The 22,071-nt window shown below is 43.2% G+C and overlaps 2 protein-coding genes across 20 annotated transcripts in view; one reads left to right on the top strand and one right to left on the bottom strand.

The window, feature by feature from the left end:
- Positions 1-22,071, top strand: part of LOC140210701 (uncharacterized) — a 181,250-nt gene that overhangs the window by 49,545 nt on the left and 109,634 nt on the right. For 7 of the 15 annotated variants that reach the window (XR_011889278.1, XR_011889276.1, XR_011889280.1 and 4 more), the window contains one exon: positions 5,508-5,611. Coding sequence is in view for 7 of the 15 variants with exons in the window: in XM_072279907.1 (XP_072136008.1) it covers positions 317-499; positions 5,508-5,611 (287 nt within the window). In the remaining 8 variants the exon portion in view is untranslated. Of the gene's footprint in view, positions 1-223; positions 548-1,152; positions 1,317-1,404; positions 1,612-3,493; positions 3,688-5,507; positions 5,612-22,071 lie in introns of those variants that run through there. The other 8 variants (XM_072279907.1, XM_072279903.1, XM_072279901.1 and 5 more) reach the window with 6 other exon arrangements.
- The window catches only part of LOC140210700 (rifampicin phosphotransferase-like), a 208,439-nt gene continuing 195,650 nt past the window's right edge, over positions 9,283-22,071 (bottom strand). For all 5 annotated transcript variants that reach the window (XM_072279895.1, XM_072279897.1, XM_072279896.1 and 2 more), the window contains 2 exons: positions 14,192-14,266; positions 9,283-9,479 (listed from right to left, as the gene is read on the bottom strand). In XM_072279895.1, the coding sequence (XP_072135996.1) occupies positions 9,421-9,479; positions 14,192-14,266 (134 nt within the window). In that variant the 3' untranslated portion in view covers positions 9,283-9,420. The remainder of the gene's footprint in view (positions 9,480-14,191; positions 14,267-22,071) is intronic.

Here is a 22,071-nt window from a genome sequence, read left to right as displayed (position 1 = left end):
TGGCAAAGGGGATATGAGAGGATCATGGGACACGAGGTCCGGGAAGAAAGACAAGGGGACGGGGGGGGGGGAACCCAGAGGATGGGCAAGGGGTATATTCAGAGGGACAGAGGGAGAAAAAGGAGAGTGAGAGAAAGAATGTGTGCATAAAAATAAGTAACAGATGGGGTACGAGGGGGAGGTGGGGCATTAGTGGAAGTTAGAGAAGTCGATGTTCATGCCATCAGGTTGGAGGCTACCCAGACGGAATATAAGGTGTTGTTCCTCCAACCTGAGTGTGGCTTCATCTTTACAGTAGAGGAGGCCGTGGATAGACATGTCAGAATGGGAATGGGATGTGGAATTAAAATGTGTGGCCACTGGGAGATCCTGCTTTCTCTGGCAGACAGAGCGTAGGTGTTCAGCAAAGCGGTCTCCCAGTCTGCGTCGGGTGTCGCCAATATATAGAAGGCCACATCGGGAGCACCGGATGCAGTATATCACCCCAGCCAACTCACAGGTGAAGTGTCGCCTCACCTGGAAGGACTGTTTGGGGCCCTGAATGGTGGTAAGGGAGGAAGTGTAAGGGCATGTGTAGCACTTGTTCCGCTTACAAGGATAAGTGCCAGGAGGGAGATCAGTGGGGAGGGATGAGGGGGTACGAATGGACAAGGGAGTCGCGTAGGGAGCGATCCCTGCGGAAAGCAGAGAGAGAGGGGGAGGGAAAGATATGCTTAGTGGTGGGATCTCGTTGGAGGTGGCGGAAGTTACGGAGAATAATATGTTGGACCCGGAGGCTGGTGGGGTGGTAGGTGAGGACCAGGGGAACCCTATTCCTAGTGGGGTGGCGGGAGGATGGAGTGAGAGCAGAGGTACGTGAAATGGGGGAGATGCGTTTGAGAGCAGAGTTGATAGTGGAGGAAGGGAAGCCCCTTTCTTTAAAAAAGGAGGACATCTCCCTCATCCTAGAATGAAAAGCCTCATCCTGAGAGCAGATGCGGCGGAGACAGAGGAATTGCGAGAAGGGGATGGCGTTTTTGCAAGAGACAGGGTGAGAAGAGGAATAGTCCAGATAGCTATGAGAGTCAGTAGGCTTATAGTAGACATCAGTGGATAAGCTGTCTCCAGAGACAGAGACAGAAAGATCTAGAAAGGGGAGGGAGGTGTCAGAAATGGACCAGGTAAACTTGGGGGCAGGGTGAAAGTTGGAGGCAAAGTTAATGAAGTCAACGAGCTCAGCATGCGTGCAGGAAGCAGCGCCAAAGCAGTCATCAATGTAGTGAAGGAAAAGTGGGGGACAGATGTTGTTGTTTGCGTTTTTAAAGTACTTTACACAGGTAGGTTCACAGTTCTGGAAGAGCAGGACAGATAAATTAATGCTGGTTTCACCTGCAGAATGAGGGTACGGATTTAAGGTGATGTTTGCTGAAAGCAAAATGCTTCCAATGGTTAGCATCTGGAACACATTGATTGACAGTTAATGAGACAAAATTGTCTGTGGTTTTCATAAGATCCACAGTTATAGGAAAAGTTTGGGGGTAGGATGGGCAAACTCTTGTTTCTCTTTCAGAGACTGGATACGGACTTGAAGGACAAAATATCTGCTTTCTCTGCTGCTACCATATAATGAGGGTAAAATTAAAAGTCACATACTTCAGATCAATTGAAGTCTAGTTTAACCTTATTTTAAATCCTACCATAGATAGAGTAAGCAATAAAGTTTACAATGCACCTGGTAAAATGTTTAATGAGTTTTAAATTACTTAAGGGTTGAGGTAGGGAAGAAGTTAAGAATGTATGGGGTTGAATTAGAAAGGGTTGCATCATTTAAATTTCTGGGAGTTATATTTGATTCATGATTAACATGGGCAGACCATATCAGGAAAGTTGAGGAGAAATGTAAAAAAGTAATAAATGTGATGAGATGTTTGACTGGTAGGGAATGGGGAGCAAGTTGTTCAGCTTTGAAGAGAATGTATATGGCTTTAGATCTGTATTGGATTATGGAAATATAGTATATGGATCAGCAGCTAGGTCTCTCATAAGGAAACTGGATGTGATTCAGGCTCAGGCCTTGAGAGTGTGCAGTGGGGCTTTTAAAACGTCACCAGTGTCAGCCCTACAGGTAGAAATGGGAATAATGCCTTTGGAACTAAGAAGGATGCAACTGATGGCAAACTACTGGGCTAACTTGCAGGGGCACAATGATTCTCACCCTACTAAAGGAGTGTTGCAGGAGTGCTGGGAAAATGGGAGGTTTCAGAGGGATACCTTTAGTCGGGTAGGGAATGATATTGCGAAAGAATGTGAAGTATTTGATCTGAGGATAAGTCCTTCAGTAGTTTATCCGGTTGTAGCTCCATGGAAGTTTGTATGGCCTGACATAGACTGGCATTTGTTAGAGGTAAAAAGGAAAGAAAGATATAAAACAGATTTGGTAAATGCATTTAACTGTCATGTGATGGAAAAGTATAGTGATTATACTCACATTTATACGGATGGTGCAAAGGAACCTGAAGCAGGAGTGACAGGGTTTGGGGTGGTAATACCAGCAAAAGAAATTGGAATCAGCAGAAGAACATCTAATAAGTTAGGGGTGTTTACAGTGGAGATGCTGGCAGTGTTGGTTGCGTTGCAATGGGTGCAGAAAGCCAGACAAGCCAAAGCATTGATATGTTCAGATTCATCCTCAGTTCTAGCAAGTTTAAGGTCTCTTCACACAAACAGTCGGCAAGATGTACTTTATGAAGTCCTTCAGTTAGTTACAAGAATTGCAAATCAGGGAGGTCAGGTAAAATTTCTGTGGGTTCCAGCACATGTAGGGGTGAAGGGGAATGAGAGGGTGGATGAGTTGGCAAAGAGGGCGTTAAAGAAAGAAAATGTGGAAATGCACATTAGTATCAGTAAAGCAGAGGTGAAGTGTGTAATCTGGGAAAAAGTCAACCGAATGTGGCAAGAAAGATGGGACAGGGAGGGGAAAGGGAGGCATTTATATCAAATACAAAAGAGTGTTGCAGTTACTAGGGTAGGTAATGGAAACGGAAGAGAGGAAATTGTGTGGACAAGGTTAAGGCTGGGGCATTGTGCATTAAACAAAACATTGAAAATGATAGGGAAACACCAGACAGGATTGTGTGAGGAATGTCAGGAAGAGGAGTCAGTAGAACATGTAGTTCTGAGTTGCAGGAAGTATGGGATACAGAGAGAGATGATGAGAAATAAATTAAGGGAGTTGGGGATGCAGGAATTCACATTAAAAGGGTTGCTGGGCATGGGTGAGAGAGCACAAGTCCGGGTATTTTTAGCGTTTTTAAGGGGTACAGGGGTTTTTTATAGAATATGACGAATAAACAGGAATAGGATACTAGGATGGTCAAAGATGGGAGGGTGAAGTGTAGGTTTGTATATATGTGTGTGTGTGTGTGTGTGTGTGTGTGTGTGTGTGTGTGTGTGTGTGTGTGTGTGTGTGTGTGTGTGCGTGTGTGCGCGTGCGCGCGCAATTGGGTGAAGGGATTTAGAATGTATGTCTAGTGCACATTCTGGAGCAGAGGGTGGCAGTAATGCACCATTAAGCTGGATGCCAACCGCCGTAAAACAAGATACAGACAGAAATTACTTAAGCTAACGGGCCTTCACATGCCATGGCTGGAAAATTAAGCAAGTTCACTATTGCTCCAGGCACAACTTTGATTTAGCAGCTCCCAATAGGTATGCTTTACGAAATAACTACCTTAAAATGTAAGATAAGACAAAACTCTATCATCTGTCTTTAAGGCGTGAAACATTTGTTTTGATTTAATAGTTGGTATCTAACACAAAGATCTTAATTTAGAAAATCCTCTGGGTGCTGATGTCAGCTTGTCATGCTTTGTTCTGTAATCTTCCAATCTCCGCAAAGACCGTGCATGTTGTAATTTCAGGACTATTTCTTTGCATATGAAATTAAGCCAGCTTGATCTAAATATATATTTTGCTTTTGGGATTGTCAGCAAATTGTCAGCCACTCCAGTCTTGTATTATTTCTTCCGGTAATTTCAGGTTAGGGTTAGTGAGTTGTAGGCACTGGAAGCATGACGACACTTGTGGGCTGCACAACACAACTTGCTGATTTGGCTTTGACACAAACAATCCATTTCGCTGTACACGTGACAAATAAAGCTAATCCTTTTAAACTCCAGCAAGGCAGCTTCAATATTCCATTGCTACAAGTGTTTTGTTCGCATGGTTTCTGTTTGATCACGTGGGTTTTCTCTCAACACCTCAAGGATCTATGGGCTGGCAGGTTAATGGGCACTTGATGGACTTGAGAAACCAGAGTCTATTGTGTCTTTCTCTTGCCACATGGCACACAAAGGAAAGTCAAATTAATCAAGATGCAATTGAATGTTGTAAGGTCATTCCATTAGTAATGGCAATATCTTTGTGGGAATAGGGCAAGAGTTGGTTCGGTGCATTGATCCAAGCCCTCTCTAATTTGTCATGAAGACCAAAGTCCTTTAGCAGTCATAGGGCAGTCTGAAACGAGGTGGCAATAACTCGGGTACATGCATGCAGCAGCCTGGTACTACCAAGACGGTGTTTGTACAAGTCTTTGAGTTAGGATATGAAATCCCTTTATAGCTGTAGCCCTCTGGTAAGCCTCAGGCTCGCTCAACTCGCTTTCGTCTAGGATGCTGATTTTGTGTGGATGCTGTGTGATGTACCCCACCCCGCCAAATAACAGACTATACACCATATGAGATTAAATGATTACACTTTATAGATCTTTCTGGAACTATGTAATTAATGGAGATAAAATATAAAAGGAAAATAAAAGGCGCCAAACTTGTCAAAGTTCAACCACTTTGTGCACAAACAGTTGGAGCTCAAGTAATGGAGTCTTCTTTCCAACATTTGGTCCCCTCCGACCTCCTCGACCGGCCGCCTGGGACCAGCCACAGTGGTCGACCAGCCGCTCCACTAGAGCCTGTATTCATCTCCTGTCCTCGCCAAGGACCCTGGGCCTCAGACTCCCACTCAGGGTCCATTTCACTGCCCAGCTTACAGCATTGCGTCTCCTCTCTCTGCCCCCATCCGCCTTCTGCCTCAAAGCCCGCAAAAACAATAGCTTACAGACACACAAGAAAGAATAACATCTATCCCAAATGGTTCATTCCCTCTCTTATCAATAATCTAACCCAAACAAGCAGAGAGAGAGAGAGGACTCCTTACATCGCAGTTATTATTACAGAAAAGCCATTTTAATTATAATGTAACAAAGAAGCCATTTTGTTAGCCTTTGCAGTAACATAAAAGAAACCCCTTACATAGCATTAAGCTCATCAATTGGTTACAATTTTAAAAACATAAGAACAACTTGTGTTTATGCAATCTGCCCTCATCATTCAGTCTTTTAAGCCTCCGCACCATTCTGTCATGTGTGTCCATGTACTGCCCTCAGCTGCAGTGTCCAGACTAAATTCCATGTTCTAGAGAGGCTCTCTCATCATTGCACAACTGAAGCAAGCTTGCACATTTTTGTATTCCAGCCACCTTCTAAAGAAGACCCATCTGTAATCTCCAGCTCCATTCCACTGCGGAGAATACAAGCTGTATTCGATTCTGGATCTGTCATGGAAGGTGAGCCCATCCAGTAAGTGATGCTCTTATTTGCATAGGGCCATGATTAATTACTACTTCCGACCTTTCACTTTTTTGATTACTGCATGTGTCCTGAATGATACAAAATACCTGGGCACCCTACACCTCCTGTTAAGAATTCATGGATACTTTACACTCATGGTATGAAGATGACCTTACCCTGTTTTGGTACTTGCCCAATAATCTCAGGCAATCTGTGGATTCTGTATGCAGTTTTATTTAATGCAGTAGTATCACAAATATATTCATCTTTATCCATCAAATAGAATGAAAAAATATTAGTAAAATTTGGTGTCGTCTTAGTAAGAATAAGTATTTCATTGTACAAGACATAGGCAAATACAGTAAGTTATGATAAAGAAGATAATAGTGCAATAACCCATTAAATTTTAGCTTAGACATTGATAAATAATTGTGAGACCTTTTTATCTTCACTTGGACATGACCAGTATTTATTGTACATCTCTATCTGCACTGTAGAAGGTGATGGTAAGCTACCTTCTTAAAGTCCTGTAGTACATCTGGTGAAGGTACCCCATTACTGCTCCCAAAGTGTTGAGAATGCATTGTTGTGAGAGTTTTAATTGGTGATGTTGAATACAGTGATATATAACCAAAATAGGATGGTATGTGATTTGCTATGGAAACTGAAAGTTCACTAATTATACAAAGTTCTATTCCATTCATCGCAATTCAACAACTTAAGCAGTCTGCATGGAGCAACTTCTAAAAAACATTTCGGATGTCCAAAAATTGGCAAGTGACATTCATGTCATAAGATTGTCAGGCAATGTCCTTCTGCACAGCAAGAGGGAACTCAACAATCTATCCTTAGCATAAAGCGGCACAACTACAATTTGGTCCTATCATCAATGTCCTGGGAGAAAAGGGTGGCCAGAAACTCGAGTGGACAAGTGATACTGTATTAATAATACATGTGTAGGCTGAGTATTCTGTTGTGAGATTCTTTAAGGATTGCCAACTTGTCATGGTGGAAAGGCTTGTGAGTTCTTTTGATGTCAAGAGTGATGTCTCCTGGAGTTTTGCTATCTGATGCTTATCTGATGGTCACCCATCGAGCTAAGGTCAAAGGGGAGATTACAGACTACTACTATCCTGCACTGAGTGGTTCACTCCTGATGCCAAAATACAAATTAAGAGCAACTTAAACACAACCTCATGGAGTTGACACTTTTCAGGACCAAATAGCCCATTTGACTAAGACCTCATCCACCATCTTACTTATTTTTTCCCACCACACCAGTGCACAGGGGGTGCTGTGCATACCAATCTAACAATGTCCCTTCAACATCGCTGAGGCCTCTCCACCACAGAATTCACCAGAAAATCTGTAGCAGTTTAAAAACCCTCCCAGGCAAATTCAGAAAGAACAATAAATGCTGAGTTTGCCAACAACTCAGTGCCAGAAGAGGAATAATTAAAACAAAGCAACACACAAAATGCTGGAGGAACTCCGCAGTGGAGGCACCTCCTGTGGAAATAAATAAACGGTTGGCGGTTCGCACCAAGACCTCTCTTCAAGACAAGAAAGAAAGGGAGAGGAAGCCAGAATCAAAAGGTGGGGCAGAGGGGAAGGAGGATAGTTAGAAAGTGAAAGGAGAAGCCATATGGGTAGGAAAGGTAAAAGGGCTGGAAAGGAAGGAATCTGGTAGGAGAGGTGAGTAGACCATTAGGAGAAAGGGAAGGGGGCAGTAATAGGCAGGTGAGAAGAGGTCTGAAGCCAGAGTGGGGAATAGAAGAAGAGGGAAAGGGTTGGGGATTTTTCTTTAAATTGGAAGGAGAAATCAATATTCATGCCATCAGACGGAATATAAGGCATTGCTTCCTTGAGAGTAGCCTCATCATGACACAAGAGGAGGCCATGGAATGACATGTGGGAACAGGAAAGGGAATTGGAGTTAGAATGTTTGACCACCGGAAAATTCTGCTTTTGGTAGATGAAGCGAAGGTGCCCAACAAAGCGGTCTCCCAATTTACGACAGATCTCACCAATGTAGAGGAGGCCACAGCAGAAGCATGGGACACAATAGACCACCCTAGCAGATTCACAGGTGAAGTGTTATCTCATGTGGTAAGACTGCTTGGAGCCCTGAATGGGGGTGAGAGAGGAGATGAATGGATAAGGGAATCGTGGAGGGATCGATCCCTGTAGAGAGTAGTGGGGGGGTAGTGTTAGAGAAGATAAAGATATGTTTGGTGATAGGATCACTCTGGAGATAGCAGAAGTTGCGGAGAATTATGTGTTGGATGTAGAGGCTCATGGGGTGGTAGCTAAGGAGAAGGGGAACTCTTATCACTGTTAAGGTGGCAGGAAGATGGGATAAACATGAATGTTTGGAAAATGTAGATGTGGATGAGGACAGTATCAATGTTGCGGGAAGATAAACGCCATCCTTTGAAAGTGGAGGACACTTCTGATTCCTGGAAAGGAAAGTCATATCCTGGGAACAGATGCATTGAAGATGAAGGAACTGAGAAAAGGGAATAGCATTTTTATGGGAGACAGGATGGAAAGAGGTATAGTCAATATAACTGTGGGAAATGTTAGGTTTAGAAAAGATGTCGGTCAAGAGTTTGCCTCCAGAGATGGACACAGAGAGATCAAGAAAGTGGATGAATGTGTCAGAAATGGACCAAATGAATTTAAGGGCAGGGTGGAAGTTGGAGGCAAAGTTGAAGAAATTGATGAGCTCAGCATGGGTGCGTAAAGCAGCACCAGTGCAGTCGTCAACATAGCGGAGGAAGAGTTGGGGAGGATCACCAGGCCATGGCTACCTCTCAAGTTTTCAGAAAGTGGGAGGAGCCAAAAGGTGGTGGTGAGGACCAGTTCTGCCAGCCGCAGGAGGATGGTGGTGGATGGAAACTGGTTGTTTTATTTTCTTAAAAAAGAAGCAGAGAGCTTTAAGGCCTTGTTGATGGGGGATATAAGTGTATAGGGACCAGACATCCATGTAAAAATGAGGCGGTCAGGGTCAGGATTAGTGAAGAGATCAAGAACATGAAAAGTGTCATGGACATAGGTGGGAAGGAACCGAACCAAAGGGGAAAGAATGGAGTTGGGACCGGAGCAGACAGAGAGAAAGGGTCTACCCAGACAGTCAGGTTTATGGATCTTGGCTAAGAGGTGTGCAGAATGGGGCAAGGGAACTATGAGTTTGGTGTTCTCCATAGTTGATGAGATCAGTGATGATGTGGGAGATAGTTTTCTGATGTCCAGAGTGGGGTCCTCTTCAAGAGGTAGGTATGAAGAAGTATCAGAAAGTTGTCACCTAGCCTAGGCAAAGTTGAGGTCAGTCAGCCACACCACAACACCACCTCCTTTGTCTGCGGGTTTGATGGTAAGTTTGGATTGGTGCAGAAAGAGTGGAAGATAAATTCAAACTAAATAATTACCCTTCTCAATAGTTCATGAGAAGGTCTAAGCAAATAATGTGCAATTTTCCATATTGTTGGAATGTCTGTATTGTAGCTGGACTGAAACAGCTATGCTAGAGGAGTAGTTATTTGACAGTGAACATTGCCATCACTGCAGCCAGGATATTTGTCTGCCAGAGCCTTTGCTGTAGTATCGTTAGAAATCTGCAACAGATAAAAGTACTGTTAATTTTTCTGTCTGACTATTGAGAAGCTGATGCCTTGAACTTCATTTACTTTTATATTTTTTTAATAGCGTTGTATCCATCATTTATAGTGATATTGTCAGGATAGAGTGTATGCTAGTTTCCTCTGGTATTGTAGTTTGCTGTTTCTATTCGCTTCTGGAGAGTGGATGGAACCTTTTCAGTTCTCTTCAATTTTCTGCACAGTCCCCTTGGTTCCATTAAGAAACACAATATCACCTGTGAATAGTGAAAATGACTATTTAATGAAAGAATGCATAATATTCTTGCAAAGTTTTAAAACGTGAAGCTGCTTTAGCAGTACTCAGTGCATTTTAAACATTATTTTCATACTGGCTGTCAAAATGAAATTTTACTCAATCCTGAAATTATTAGGGATTAACCCAAAGTAAAATGTGCGCTTTTATATAACGACAGTTGTCGGTGATGAAGCAGTAAGAATATCCTGGAAGCATTAGCAAAAGAAAGAAAGGTGGAATTACAAGAAGGAAGTTTGGCCGGAGGGAGGTTTTAAACAGCATTTTATAGGAGTGAGAAGAAAAGAGGTAGTGAGATTTTAGATGGGAATTCAAGATTTATGTAGCTGAAAGCTTGGATCAAGCGAAATAAAAACAATGTGCTAAAACAGAATGTGCTTATAAAAATTCATTAGTCCCATCGTTAATGTTTCAAGCTGAGGCTTTAATTCTGTTTTTTTTTAAACACCACATATACTGTCTGAATTGATTTTTATTTAAGAACTCCAGCTTCTTCAGTTGTTTACTTGTTATATGGGTAGAACTGAGAAATAAGAAAGGGACAACCATGTTAATGGGATTATATTATAGACCACTTAATAATGAGCAGGATTTAAGGAGCAAACTTCTAGAGAGATTACAGATCGTTGCAAGAAAAATGAGGTTGTGATAGTGGGTAATTTGAATTTCCCTGATTGTGTACAGGAAAGTGTCCTAATCAAAATATAAAGGTGCCAACCAAAAGGGATGTGATATAAAGACGATTAGGGAATAAGACAGGGCAGGTGGCAGAAGTGTGTGTAGGGGTACACTTTGAATATAGTGATCATATTACCATTGGTTTCAAGATAATTATGAAGAAAGATAGGTCTGGTCCTTGGGTTCAGATTCTAAATTGGAGAAAGGCCAATTTTGATGGTATCAGGAAGGATCTGGCAGGTGAGGATTTATTTTCTGGTGAAGGGATGCTTGGAAAGTGGAAGGCCTTAATGTGAGACTTTGAGAATATAGAGTTGTATTTTCCTGTCAGAATAAAAGGCAAGGCGAACAGCTTTAGGGAACGTTGGTTCTTGAGGGATATTGGGGCCCTGGTTAAAAAGAAGGAGGAGGTACATAGCAGGTATAGGCAGCAAGGAACAAGTGAGGAAATTGAGTATAAGAAATGCAAGCAAATAGTTTAAGAAGGAAATCAGGAGGACTAAAAGAAGGCATGAGGTTGTACTGGCAGCCAAGACGAACGAGAATCCCAAAGGTTTTTACAGCTACATTAAGAACAAAAGGAGAGCAAGGGACCAAATTTGTCCACTTGAAGATCAGCGTGGTCATCTTTGCATGTAGCCAAAATAAATTGTGTTGATAATAAATGGATTTTTTTTGCATTTTATTTAGATTACAGAAGAGGAGATGTTTGCTGTCTTGAGGCAAATTAGTGTGAGTAAGTCCCCAGGACTTGATGAGGTGTCCCCCTGGGCCTTCTGGGAGGCAAGTAGAGAAATTACAGGGGCAGTGACAAATGTATTTAAAACATCCTTAGTCACTGTTGAGGTGCTAGAGGACTGGAGGACTCCACTAACTAAAGATGTTCTGTTGTTCAAAATAGGCTCTCAAAATTAGCTGGAAAATATAGGTTGGTGAGCCTGGCGTCAGTACCGGGTAAATTATTGGAAGGTATTCTAAGGAACAGGATATATAAGGATTTGGATGACAGGGCCTAATTGGGGATCATCAACATGTCTAAGCAATCTTATAATTTTTTTGAGGAGATTGCAAGAAAAGTTGATGAAGCAAATGTAGTGGATGTTGTCTAGCTAGACTTTAGTAAGGCCTTTGATGAAGTCCCACATGGGAGGCTGGTCCAGCAGGTTCAGGTACTTGGCATTCAGAATGAAGTGGTAAACTGGATTCAATATTGCCTTAGCGGGAGAAGCCAGAGAGGGTGGTGACAGGTGATTGCCTCTGTGACTTGGGAGGCTTGAGTATGGGGTGCTGCAGAGATCGGTGCTGCTGTTTGTCATCTATATTAATTATTTGGATGATAATGTGGTAAACTGGCTCAGTAAAGTTGCAGATGAAACCAAGATTTAGATTGAAATGGACAGTGAGGAGGGTACTCGGGATCAATAAAGTACTTATTTTTTATTATTACTGTCATCGTCATCATCATCAGAGCTTGCAGCAGGATATGGATAAACTGGAATAAAAGGACTGAAAAATAGCGGACAGGATTTAAAACACAAGAGGTTCTGCAGATGCTGGAAATCCAGAACAACTCACACAAAATGCTGGATGAACTCTGAAGGTCAGGCAGCAACGATGGATATGAATAACCAGTCGACATTTTGGGGTAAGACTCTTCATCAGAAATAGAAAGAAAGGAAAGGGGAAAGATGGCAGAATAAACAGATGGAAGGAGGGCAAGCTAGAAGGTGACGGGTGAAGTCAAGTGGGTGGGGGATGGGGGCTGAAGTATGAAGCTCGGAAGTGATAAGTAGCAAAGGCAAAGGGCTGGAGAAGAAGGACTCTGACAGGAGAGGAGAGTGGGCCGTGGAAGAAAGGGAAGGGGGAAGGGCACCGGGGGAAGTTATTGGTATGTGAGGAGAAGAGGTAAGAGATGAGAATGGGGAAAAGAAGAAGAGGGAAGGGATGGGGAAAAATATACCAGAAGGAGAAATTAATATTCATGACTTCAGGTTGGAGGCTACCAGCCAGAACATGAGCTGTTGCTCCTCCACCTGAGTGTGCCTCATCGTAGCAGAAAAGGATGGAATTTAACGCAGACAAGTGTGAAGTGTTGCACTTTGGGAGGACAAATCAAGATAGGACTTGCACTGTGAATGGTAGGGCACCGAGGAATGTGGTAGAACCGACAAGAGAGAACAGAGTAGTTACCAGTAGATGCATTTGATAAGGCCACATAAAGCGATACCACACAAGATAACATTGGCCATAATATTTTAGCATGCAAAATGGAGCAGATAAATAACATAAAACTGAGATTTGAGATGAAAAGGTCATTTTAGGATTGGCAATCAGTAACTAGTGGGGTGGCACAGGGAACGATGCTGGAACCTCAACTTTTTATGATCCATTTCGATGGTTGTAGTACTCTCATTCTCTTTCTCCAAATTTTCTGATGACACATACGTAGGTTAGTGGTTTAGTAGGTTGTAAGGAGGACACAAAGAGCCTGTGAAAAGTTATTTCAGTGGGAAAGAATTTGGCAGATGGACAAATTTTGAGGTTCTCCATTGTCGAAGGACAGATGACAGGAAATTTATTACTTCAGTGTTGTGAGCCTAGACTGTAGAACTGTTGTGGTAGTCCATGTACATGAAATAATGTTAGTATGCAGGTACAGTCTGCTGGAGAACTGCGTACTATTTTGATCTCCATATGTAGGAGAGGGTGTGCTTACCCTTGCGGCAGTGCAGAGAAGCTTTATGAATTGTGATTACTGAGACCAAGTGATGGACATATGAATACAGACTGAGTCAGTTGGGCCATTACACATTGATGTATCAAAGAACAAGAGGTGATCTTAACGAGCTATAGATAATTCTGAGAGGAATTGTTGGGATGGATGCTGAGAGATATTTCCTCTAGTGGGTTGTGCTGTGGGTGGAAAGTTATCCAGAACTAGGGAGCTTAGGAATAAAAGGATTGCCTATTTCAGGTGGCAATGAAGAAGGGCTTTTTCTCTCAGATGGTGGAGAATTCTTTACCCGGAGAGCCGAGAAGTGAATTAGTTGAACATATTCAAAGTGGAAACTTCAAGTGAGTGAAGGAAAATGGGCAGAGCAGGATAATGATGTCAAGGACAATATTGGAGCAACAAAATCTTATTGAATAGCAGACCAGGACTGAATTGGCACACAACAGAAATTCAGCATCTGCAGGTGTGTTGCCTGAATTGGCACTTATGCTTCTCCTGCACCTGTCTCTTCTACTGTAAGGCATAAGGTTTGGATTATCTTAGTATTTTGCACTGCACAGTCAAACACTGGATAGAGCTACTACTTTGTAGCTCTGGCAATCAGGTTTGATCCTGAATATGATGCTGCTTGTGTTGAACTTGCACATTCCTTCTGTGACCGTGTGGATTTCCCCTGAAAGTTCCAGCTTCCTGTCACATCCTGAAGACGTGCTGGTTGGAGAGTTCATTCGCAGTTGTAATTTACCCATAATAGATGGCTGATAGGGGAATCAGGGTGAAGTTATTGGGCATGGGAGAATGAAAAGACAACTTACTCAAAATACTCTGTTGCTGCAATAATTACTTTTCTTGATAGAATCTAAAAGACTTGGTCTATTGAGTTTTGAGAAAAGTAAAAATTGGCAGCAGCAGAATATTTTGAGCTTTCTCCGAACACATCAGCAGCAAAAGGGAGAATATTCATATGGTTGAGTTTCTGGCCCTTACATAAGAAATAGAACCAGGAGTAGGCCATCTGGCCCATCGCGCCTGCTCCACCATTCAGTAAGATCATGGCTGATTTGGCCATGGTCTCATCTCCATCTACCTACCTTTTCCCCATAACCCTTAATACCCCTACTATGCAAAAGTCTATCCAGCCTTGTCTTAAATATACGTACTGAGGTAGCCTTCACTGCTTCATTGGGCAGAGAAGTGTTTGAGGGTTTTTGACAGGGCTTCTGTGGACAAAAACGGACTTTAAAATGGTGTCATTGGCCTACCTGACTGGAGCACATTTGTTGCATTTCTACAGCTTACAATGCAGGGAATCCCGTATTCTCGTGCAACTACAGCACCTAGATAGTGAAGGGAATAAAGCAAATAAGTTATGAGAAATAAAAATAATTTAACATAAATTCCAAATTATTATTATGCTTGTCCAAGTAAAATAAGAAAAAAAATATTTTAAATTTTCAGACCAAGTGCTTTGTATTTTCATTCCATTACTAAAATCACAACTCCACTCCAACAGCTTTCAACTACCTTTGGATATCAAACCAGAACAATTTGACTTCCTGCTGTATCTAAACAAAATGTCTGAACTCCAAACTGTAATTGACCTGGAACAGATTAAACTTTCTGTCACCTAGTTTACAAAAGTAATGTTTGGCAAAGCCATGATCACCACAGGCTCACAGGTCATATAGGAGCCAGTCTTGTGTTGTGCAAGTTTGTGCTTGAGTGCTGGCCTAACACTGAAAGGCATTAATGACTGACCTGGGGTTTCACGGTATTTTTAGTTGATTTAGTTTCAGAAATGTCAGCATTTTCTGCCTTTTCACAAACTTCCTTTGAGAAGATGTTGACCTCTGAAAGAACTCCAGGATGTTGGGTGCGGACTTCCAGGATTTAGCCCTTGTAAACGTGGTGCAAGAAGTGACCTTGCCTGGAATACTAGTACATCTAGGGTGTGTCGAGGTCCTAAAGCAATACAACATGGATATAGGCCCTATGGTTAGAAAGTCCACTCTAACCATAAAGCCCAAACAGGAAATACCAATTTCCTGTGTTCAGCCCATATATCTCCCTGCCTCCACATTTATCTATACAGTACTTATTAAATATTACCATTGTACCTGCCTCAACTACTTCCTCGGGCAGCTCTCTCCATATACTCATCAAGCTCTGTGTGGAAAAAGTTGCCCCTCAGGTCCCTTTTGAATCAGAATTAGGTGTATTTAGTTTGACTGGAATATGTTTCTCATACACTAAAGATTCTGCAGAGTAACACACACAGAATGCTGGAGGAACTCAGTAGGTCAGGCAGCGTCCATAGATTGGAATAAATAATTGATGCTTCAGACTGAGACCCATCATTGGGTCTGGACAGGAAGTGGGAAGAAGCCAGAATAAGGAGGTGTATGGAGAGGAAGTAGTACAAGTTAGAAGATGATAAGTGAAGCTAGGTGAGGGGTGAAGAAGTGAGAAACTGGGAGGTGATAGGTGGAAAAGAAGAAATGAATGTAGGTCCCTTGGAGGATGAGAAGGGGGAATTGATATTGGGTAATGAGGAAATGGCAGAGGCTTTGAATGACTATTTTGTGTTGGCCTTCATGGTGGAGGACACATCTAACATGCGAAAGAGGGATGTTATGATTGCGATGGGAGGTGAGGACCTCGATACAATAGCTATAACTGAAGAGGTAGTGCTGAGCAAACTTGTGTGCTTGAAGAGAGATAATCCCCTGGTCAATAGACAATAGGTGCAGAATTAGACCATTCGGCCCTTCGAGCCTGCACCGCCATTCTGAGATCATGGCTGATCATCTACTATCAATACCCGGTTCCTGCCTTGTCCCCATAACCCTTGATTCCCCTATCTGTAAGATACCTATCTAGCTCCTTCTTGAAAGCATCCAGAGAATTGGCCTCCACTGCCTTCTGAGGCAGCGCGTTCCACACCTCCACAACTCTCTGGGAGAAGAAGTTCCTTCTCAACTCTGTCCTAAATGACCTACCCTTTATTCTTAAACCATGCCCTCTGGTACTGGACTCTCCCAGCATCTGGAACATATTTCCTGCCTCTATCTTGTCCAATCCCTTAATAATCTTATATGTCGCAATCTCCTTAATTCCAGCGTGTACAAGCCCAGTCTCTCTAACATCTCTGCGTAAGACAGTCCAGACATCCCAGGAATTAACCTAGTGAACCTACGCTGCACCTCCTTCACAGCCAGGATGTCCTTCCTTAACCCTGGAGACCAAAACTGCACACAATACTCCAGGTGTGGTCTCACCAGGGCCCTGTACAAATGCAAAAGAATTTCCTTGCTCTTGTGCTCAATTCCCTTTGTAATAAAGGCCAACGTTCCATTAGCCTTCTTCACTGCCTGCTGCACTTGCTCATTCACCTTCAGAGACTGACGAACAAGTACTCCTAGATCTCTTTGTATTTCTCCCTTACCTAACTCGACACCATTCAGATAATAATCTGCCTTCCTGTTCTTGCTCCCAAAGTGAATACCCTCACACTTATTCACATTAAACGCCATCTGCCAAGTTTCTGCCCACACACCCAGCCTATCCAAGTCACCTTGAATTCTCCTAACATCCTCATCACATATCACACTGCCACTCAGCTTAGTATCATCAGCAAACTTGCTGATGTTATTCACAACGCCTTCCTCTAAATCATTGATGTAAATCGTAAACAGCTGTGGTGCCAATACCATGCCCTGTCACCACCTGCCATTCCGAGAAACACCCATTCACTGCTACCCTTTGCTTTCTATCTGCCAACTAGTTTTCTATCCATGTCAATATCCTCCCCCCAATGCCATGAGCTCTGATTTTACCCACCAATCTCCTATGTGGTACCTTATTGAATGCCTTCTGAAAGTCAAGGTACACCACATCTACTGGATCTCCCGCGTCTATCTTCCTGGTTACATCCTCGAAAAACTCCAATAGATTAGTCAAGCATGATTTGCCCTTGGTAAATCCATGCTGGCTCGGCCCAATCCTATCACTGCTATCAAGATATGCCGCTATTTCATCTTTAATAATGGACTCTAGCATCTTTCCCACTACTGATGTTAGGCTAACAGGGCGATAGTTCTCTGTTTTCTCCCTCCCTCCTTTCTTAAAAAGTGGGATAACATTAGCCATTCGCCGATCCTCAGGAACTGATCCTGAATCTAAGGAACATTGGAAAATGATCACCAATGCATCCGCAATTTCCAGAGCCACCTCCTTTAGTACCCTAGGATGCAGACCATCTGGACCTGGGGATTTGTTAGCCTTCAGTCCCATCAGTCCATCACTGTTTCCTTCCTAATGTCAATCTGTTTCAGTTCCTCTGTTACCCTATGTCCTTGGCCCATCCATACATCTGGAAGATGGCTTGTGTCTTCCCTAGTGAAGACAGATCCAAAGTGCTTATTAAATTCGTCTGCCATTTCTCTGTTTCCCATAACAATTTCTCCCAATTCATTCTTCAAGGGCCCAACATTGTTCTTAACTATCTTCCTTCTCTTCACATACCTAAAAAAACTTTTGCTATCCTCCTTTATATTCCTAGCTAGCTTGCGTTCATACCTCATTTTTTTCTCCCCGTATTGCCTTTTTAGTTAAGTTCTGTTGCTCCTTAAAAATTTCCCAATCATCCGTCTTCCCACTCACCTTAACTCTGTTATACTTCTTTTTTAATGCTATGCTATCTCTGACTTCCTTTGTCAACCACTGTGGCCACTTTCCCCCCTTTGAATCCTTCCTTCTCCGGGGGATGAACTGATTTTGCACCTTGTGCATTATTCCCAAGAATACCTGCCATTGCTGTTCCACTGTCTTTTCTGCTAGGATATCCGACCTGTCAATTTTGGCCAGCTCCTCCCTCATGGCTCCATAGTCTCCTTTGTTCAACTGCAATACTGACACTTCTGATCTGCCCTTATCCCTCTCAACTTGCAGATAAAAACTTACCATATTATGGTCACTACCTCCTAATGGCTTCTTTACTTCAAGATCACTTATCAAATCCTGTTCATTGCACAACACTAAATCCAGAATAGCCTTATCCCTGGTTGGCTCTCGTACAAGCTGCTCCAAAAATGCATCCCGTAGGCACTCTACAAACTCCCTATCCTGGGGTCCAGTACCAACCTGATTTTCCCAGTTCACCTGCATGTTGAAATCCCCCATAACTACTGCGACACTTCCTTTGCCACATGCCATTGTTAACTCCCTATTCAACTTGCACCCAATATCTATGCTACTGTTTGGGGGCCTGTAGATAACACCTAATAGGGTCTTTTTGCCCTTACTGTTCCTCATTTCTATCCACACTGACTCTACTTCTCCTGATTCTGTGTCCCCCCTTGCAAGGGACTGAATCTCATTCCTCACCAACAGGGCCACCCCACCCCCTCTGCCCACCTTTCTGTCCCTTCGATAGCACGTATACCCTTGTACATTCAATTCCCAGGTCTGATCCCCCTGCAGCCATGTCTCCGTTATCCCAACAACATCATAGTTACCCATTCGCACCTGAGCTTCAAGCTCATCTGCCTTATTTCTGACACTTCGTGCATTCAGATATAGAATTTTTAACCCATTTCTCCTCCCTCTGTTTAAATCGCTGCCTATTGTGCATAACCCAGCTCCCCGAACTCTCACTGGGCTATATGCCCCTTGAATTTTGTTATCCTTCTTAAATTTACTTACTCTTTCTGCACATTTAACTCCATGCTCCGTCAGACCATCCCTCTGCACATGTATCCTCCTTATCACTCATTCTGCCTCACCTTTCTCTACTTCACACTTAATATTCCGGAACCGTGTAGTCCCCACCTGTCCTTCATACTTCATCTCGCTATCCTCTCTCACATTCTGGATCCCTGCCCCCTGCAAATTTAGTTTAAACCCCCCCAAGCAGCACTAGCAAACTTTCCTGCAAGAATGTTAGTACCCCTCCAGTTCAGGTGTAAACGGTCCCGTCGGAACAGATCCCACCTTCCCTGGAACAAAGCCCAATTATCTAAAAACCTGAAGCCCTCCCTCCTGCACCATCCTCTCAGCCACGTATTGATCTGTATAATCCTTCTGTTCCGCGCCTCACTCGCACGTGGCACAGGTAGCAATCCTGAGATTGTTACCCTGGATGTCCTGCCCTTCAGCTTCACACCTAACTCCCTGAACTCACTACACAGGACCCCCTCACTCTTCCTACCCACGTCGTTGGTCCCTACATGGACCACGACATTTGGATTCTTGCCCTCCCTCTCGAGAATAACCTGCACCCGATCTGAGATGTCCCAGACCCCGGCACCAGGGAGGCAACATACCATCCGAGACTCCTGATCTCCCCCACAAAATCTCCTATCTGCCCCCCTGACTATAGAATCCCCTATCACTACTACCGTCCTCTCTTCCCTCCTCCCCTTCTGAGTCGAGGGTCCAACCTCAGTGCCAGAGACAGGACCACTGCAACTTGTTCCTGGTCCTGATGGAATACATCCCAGGGTACTGAAAGAAATGGCAGAAGTTATAGTGGAGGCTTTGGTGCTAATTTACCAAAATACTCCGGACTCTGGGCAGGACCTGGCAGATTGGAAGATGGTGAATGTCATATTGCTGTTCAAAAAAGGATGTAGACAAAAGACAGGTAAGTATAGGCCAGTTAGTTTAACATCTGTAGTTGGGAAAATGCTTGAAATTATTATTAAAGAGAAAATAACGAGGCACCTGAAAAGAAGTGGAACCATCAGGCAGTCACAGCATGGATTCAGCAAAGGCAGGCCCAGTTTGACAAACTTGCTGGAGTTTTTTGAGGATACAATGAGTGCAGTGGAGTTTCCATAAGACAAAGGAGCAGAAGTCGGCCATTCGGCCCATCGAGTCTGCTCCGCCATTTTATCATGAGCTGATCCATTCTCCTATTTAGTCCCACTCCCTTGCCTTCTCACCATATCCTTTGATGCCCTGGCTTCTCAAATACCAATCAATCTCTGCCTTAAATACACCCAATGATTTGACCTCCACTGCCACCCATGGCAACAAATTCCACACATTCACCACCCTCTGGCTAAGAAAATTTCTTCGCATCTCTGTTCTGAATGGGCGCCCTTCAATCCTTAAGTCATGCCCTCTCGTACTAGACTCCACCACCATGGGAAACAACTTTGCCACATCCACTCTGTCCATGCCTCTTACCATTCGAAATGTTTCTATGAGGTCCCCCACTCATTCTTCTAAACTCCAAGGAGTACAGTCCAAAAGTGGTCAAACGTTCCTCATATGTTAACCCTCTCACTCCCGTAATCATTCTAGTGAATCTTCTCTGAACCCTCTCCAATGTCAGCACATCCTTTCTTAAATAAGGAGCCCAAAACTGCACACAGTACTCCAAGTGAAGTCTTACCAGTGTCTTATAGAGCCTCAACATCACATCCCTGCTCCTATACTCTATTCCTCTAGAAATGAATGCCAGTCTTGCATTCGCCTTCTTCACAACCGACTCATCCTGGAGGTTAACCTTAAGGGTATCCTGCACGAGGACTCCCAAGTTCCGTTGCATCTCAGAACTTTGAACTCTCTCCCCATTTAAATGATAGTCTGCCCATCTGAGTGAGGTGAATAGATGGAAGTTACTTCTTTGATTTTCCAGAAGGCGTTCAATAAGGTGCCATATAAAAGACATAGCCATAAGATAAGGATGCATAGAGTTGGGGGTGATGTATTAGCATGGATAGATGACTGATTAACTAATAGAAAGCAGAGAGTTGTGGATACCTGGTGTTACTCTGGCTGGCAATCAGTGGTGAGTGGTGTGCCGCAGGAGTCAGTGCTGGGCCCAAAACTATTCATGATATACATGAACAGAGGGGTCCAAATGTAGGGTATCTAAGTTTGCTGATGATACTAAATTGAGTGGAAAAGCTCAATTACAGAGATACGGAGAGTCTGCAGAGAGATATAGATAAGTTAAGTGAGTGGGCAAGGGTCTGGCAGATGCTGTACAATATTTGTAAATGCGAGGTCATCCACTTTGGAAGGGAAAAATGAAAGAGCAGATTATTATTTAGATGGTAAAAAATTGCAGCGTGCTGCTGTACAGAGCAATTTGGGAGTGCTTGTACATGAATCACAAAAGGTTGGTTTTCAGGTGCAGCAGGCTATCAAGAAGGAAAATGGCATGCTGGCCTTCATTGCTAGAGGGATTGAATTTAAGAGTTGGGGTTATGCTGCAACTGTACAGGGTACAGGGTTCACTAGGTTGATTCCAGAGATGAAGGGGTTAGAATATGAGGAGAGATTGAGTCACCTGGGATAGTACTCGCTGGAATTCAGAAGAATGAGAGGAGATCCAATAGAAACAGATAAAATTATGAAAGGGATCGATAAGATAGAGGCAGGAAAGTTGTGAGACCAGGACTAGGGGACATAGCCTCAAGATTCGGGGGAGTAGATTTGGGATGGAGATGAGGAGGAATTGCTTTTCCCAGAGGGCGGTGAATCTGTGGAATCTTCTGCCCAATGAACCAGTGGTGGCTGCCTCAGTAAATATATTTTAAACAAGGTTGGATAGATTTTTGCATATGAGGGGAATTAAGGGTTGTGAGAAAAAAGCAGGTAGGTGAAGATGAGTCCATGGCCAGGTCAGCCATGATCTTATTGAATGGCGGAGCAGATTCAATGGGCCAGATTGCCTACTTCTGCTCCCATTTCTTATGTTAGGATTCTGATAGGAGAGGAGAGTAGACCATGTGAGGAAAGGAAGTTGGGGCACCAAAGGAAGGTGATAGGCAGGTGCAGAAGAGGTAAGACAGGAATGGTAAAGAGAGAGAAGGGAAAGGGGACAGACTTAGGGTGAGGGGAAACTTAAGAATATTTTATTTTATGGGTTGCTGCCACAAAACAATAAATATCATGAAATACAATTAAAATGATTATAAGTTCCTCTCACTCTAAATTGATCTAGTTTTAGACTCTCCTACCCTGGGGTAAAGTGTGTTAGTTTCCACATTGCTGTATCTATAGTATGTCTCTCATAATCTTAAAAGTTTATATAAAGTCACCCTTCATTATCCTGCATTCCCAGTAATAAAGACTTAGCCTGGCCTACCTCTCCTTATAACTAAGGCCTGTAGTTCCCTGGCCTGAA

Source organism: Mobula birostris, chromosome 15 (assembly GCF_030028105.1).
Source record: "Mobula birostris isolate sMobBir1 chromosome 15, sMobBir1.hap1, whole genome shotgun sequence".
Lineage (NCBI taxonomy): Eukaryota > Metazoa > Chordata > Chondrichthyes > Myliobatiformes > Myliobatidae > Mobula > Mobula birostris.
This window is presented reverse-complemented; position numbering and strand designations above follow the sequence as displayed.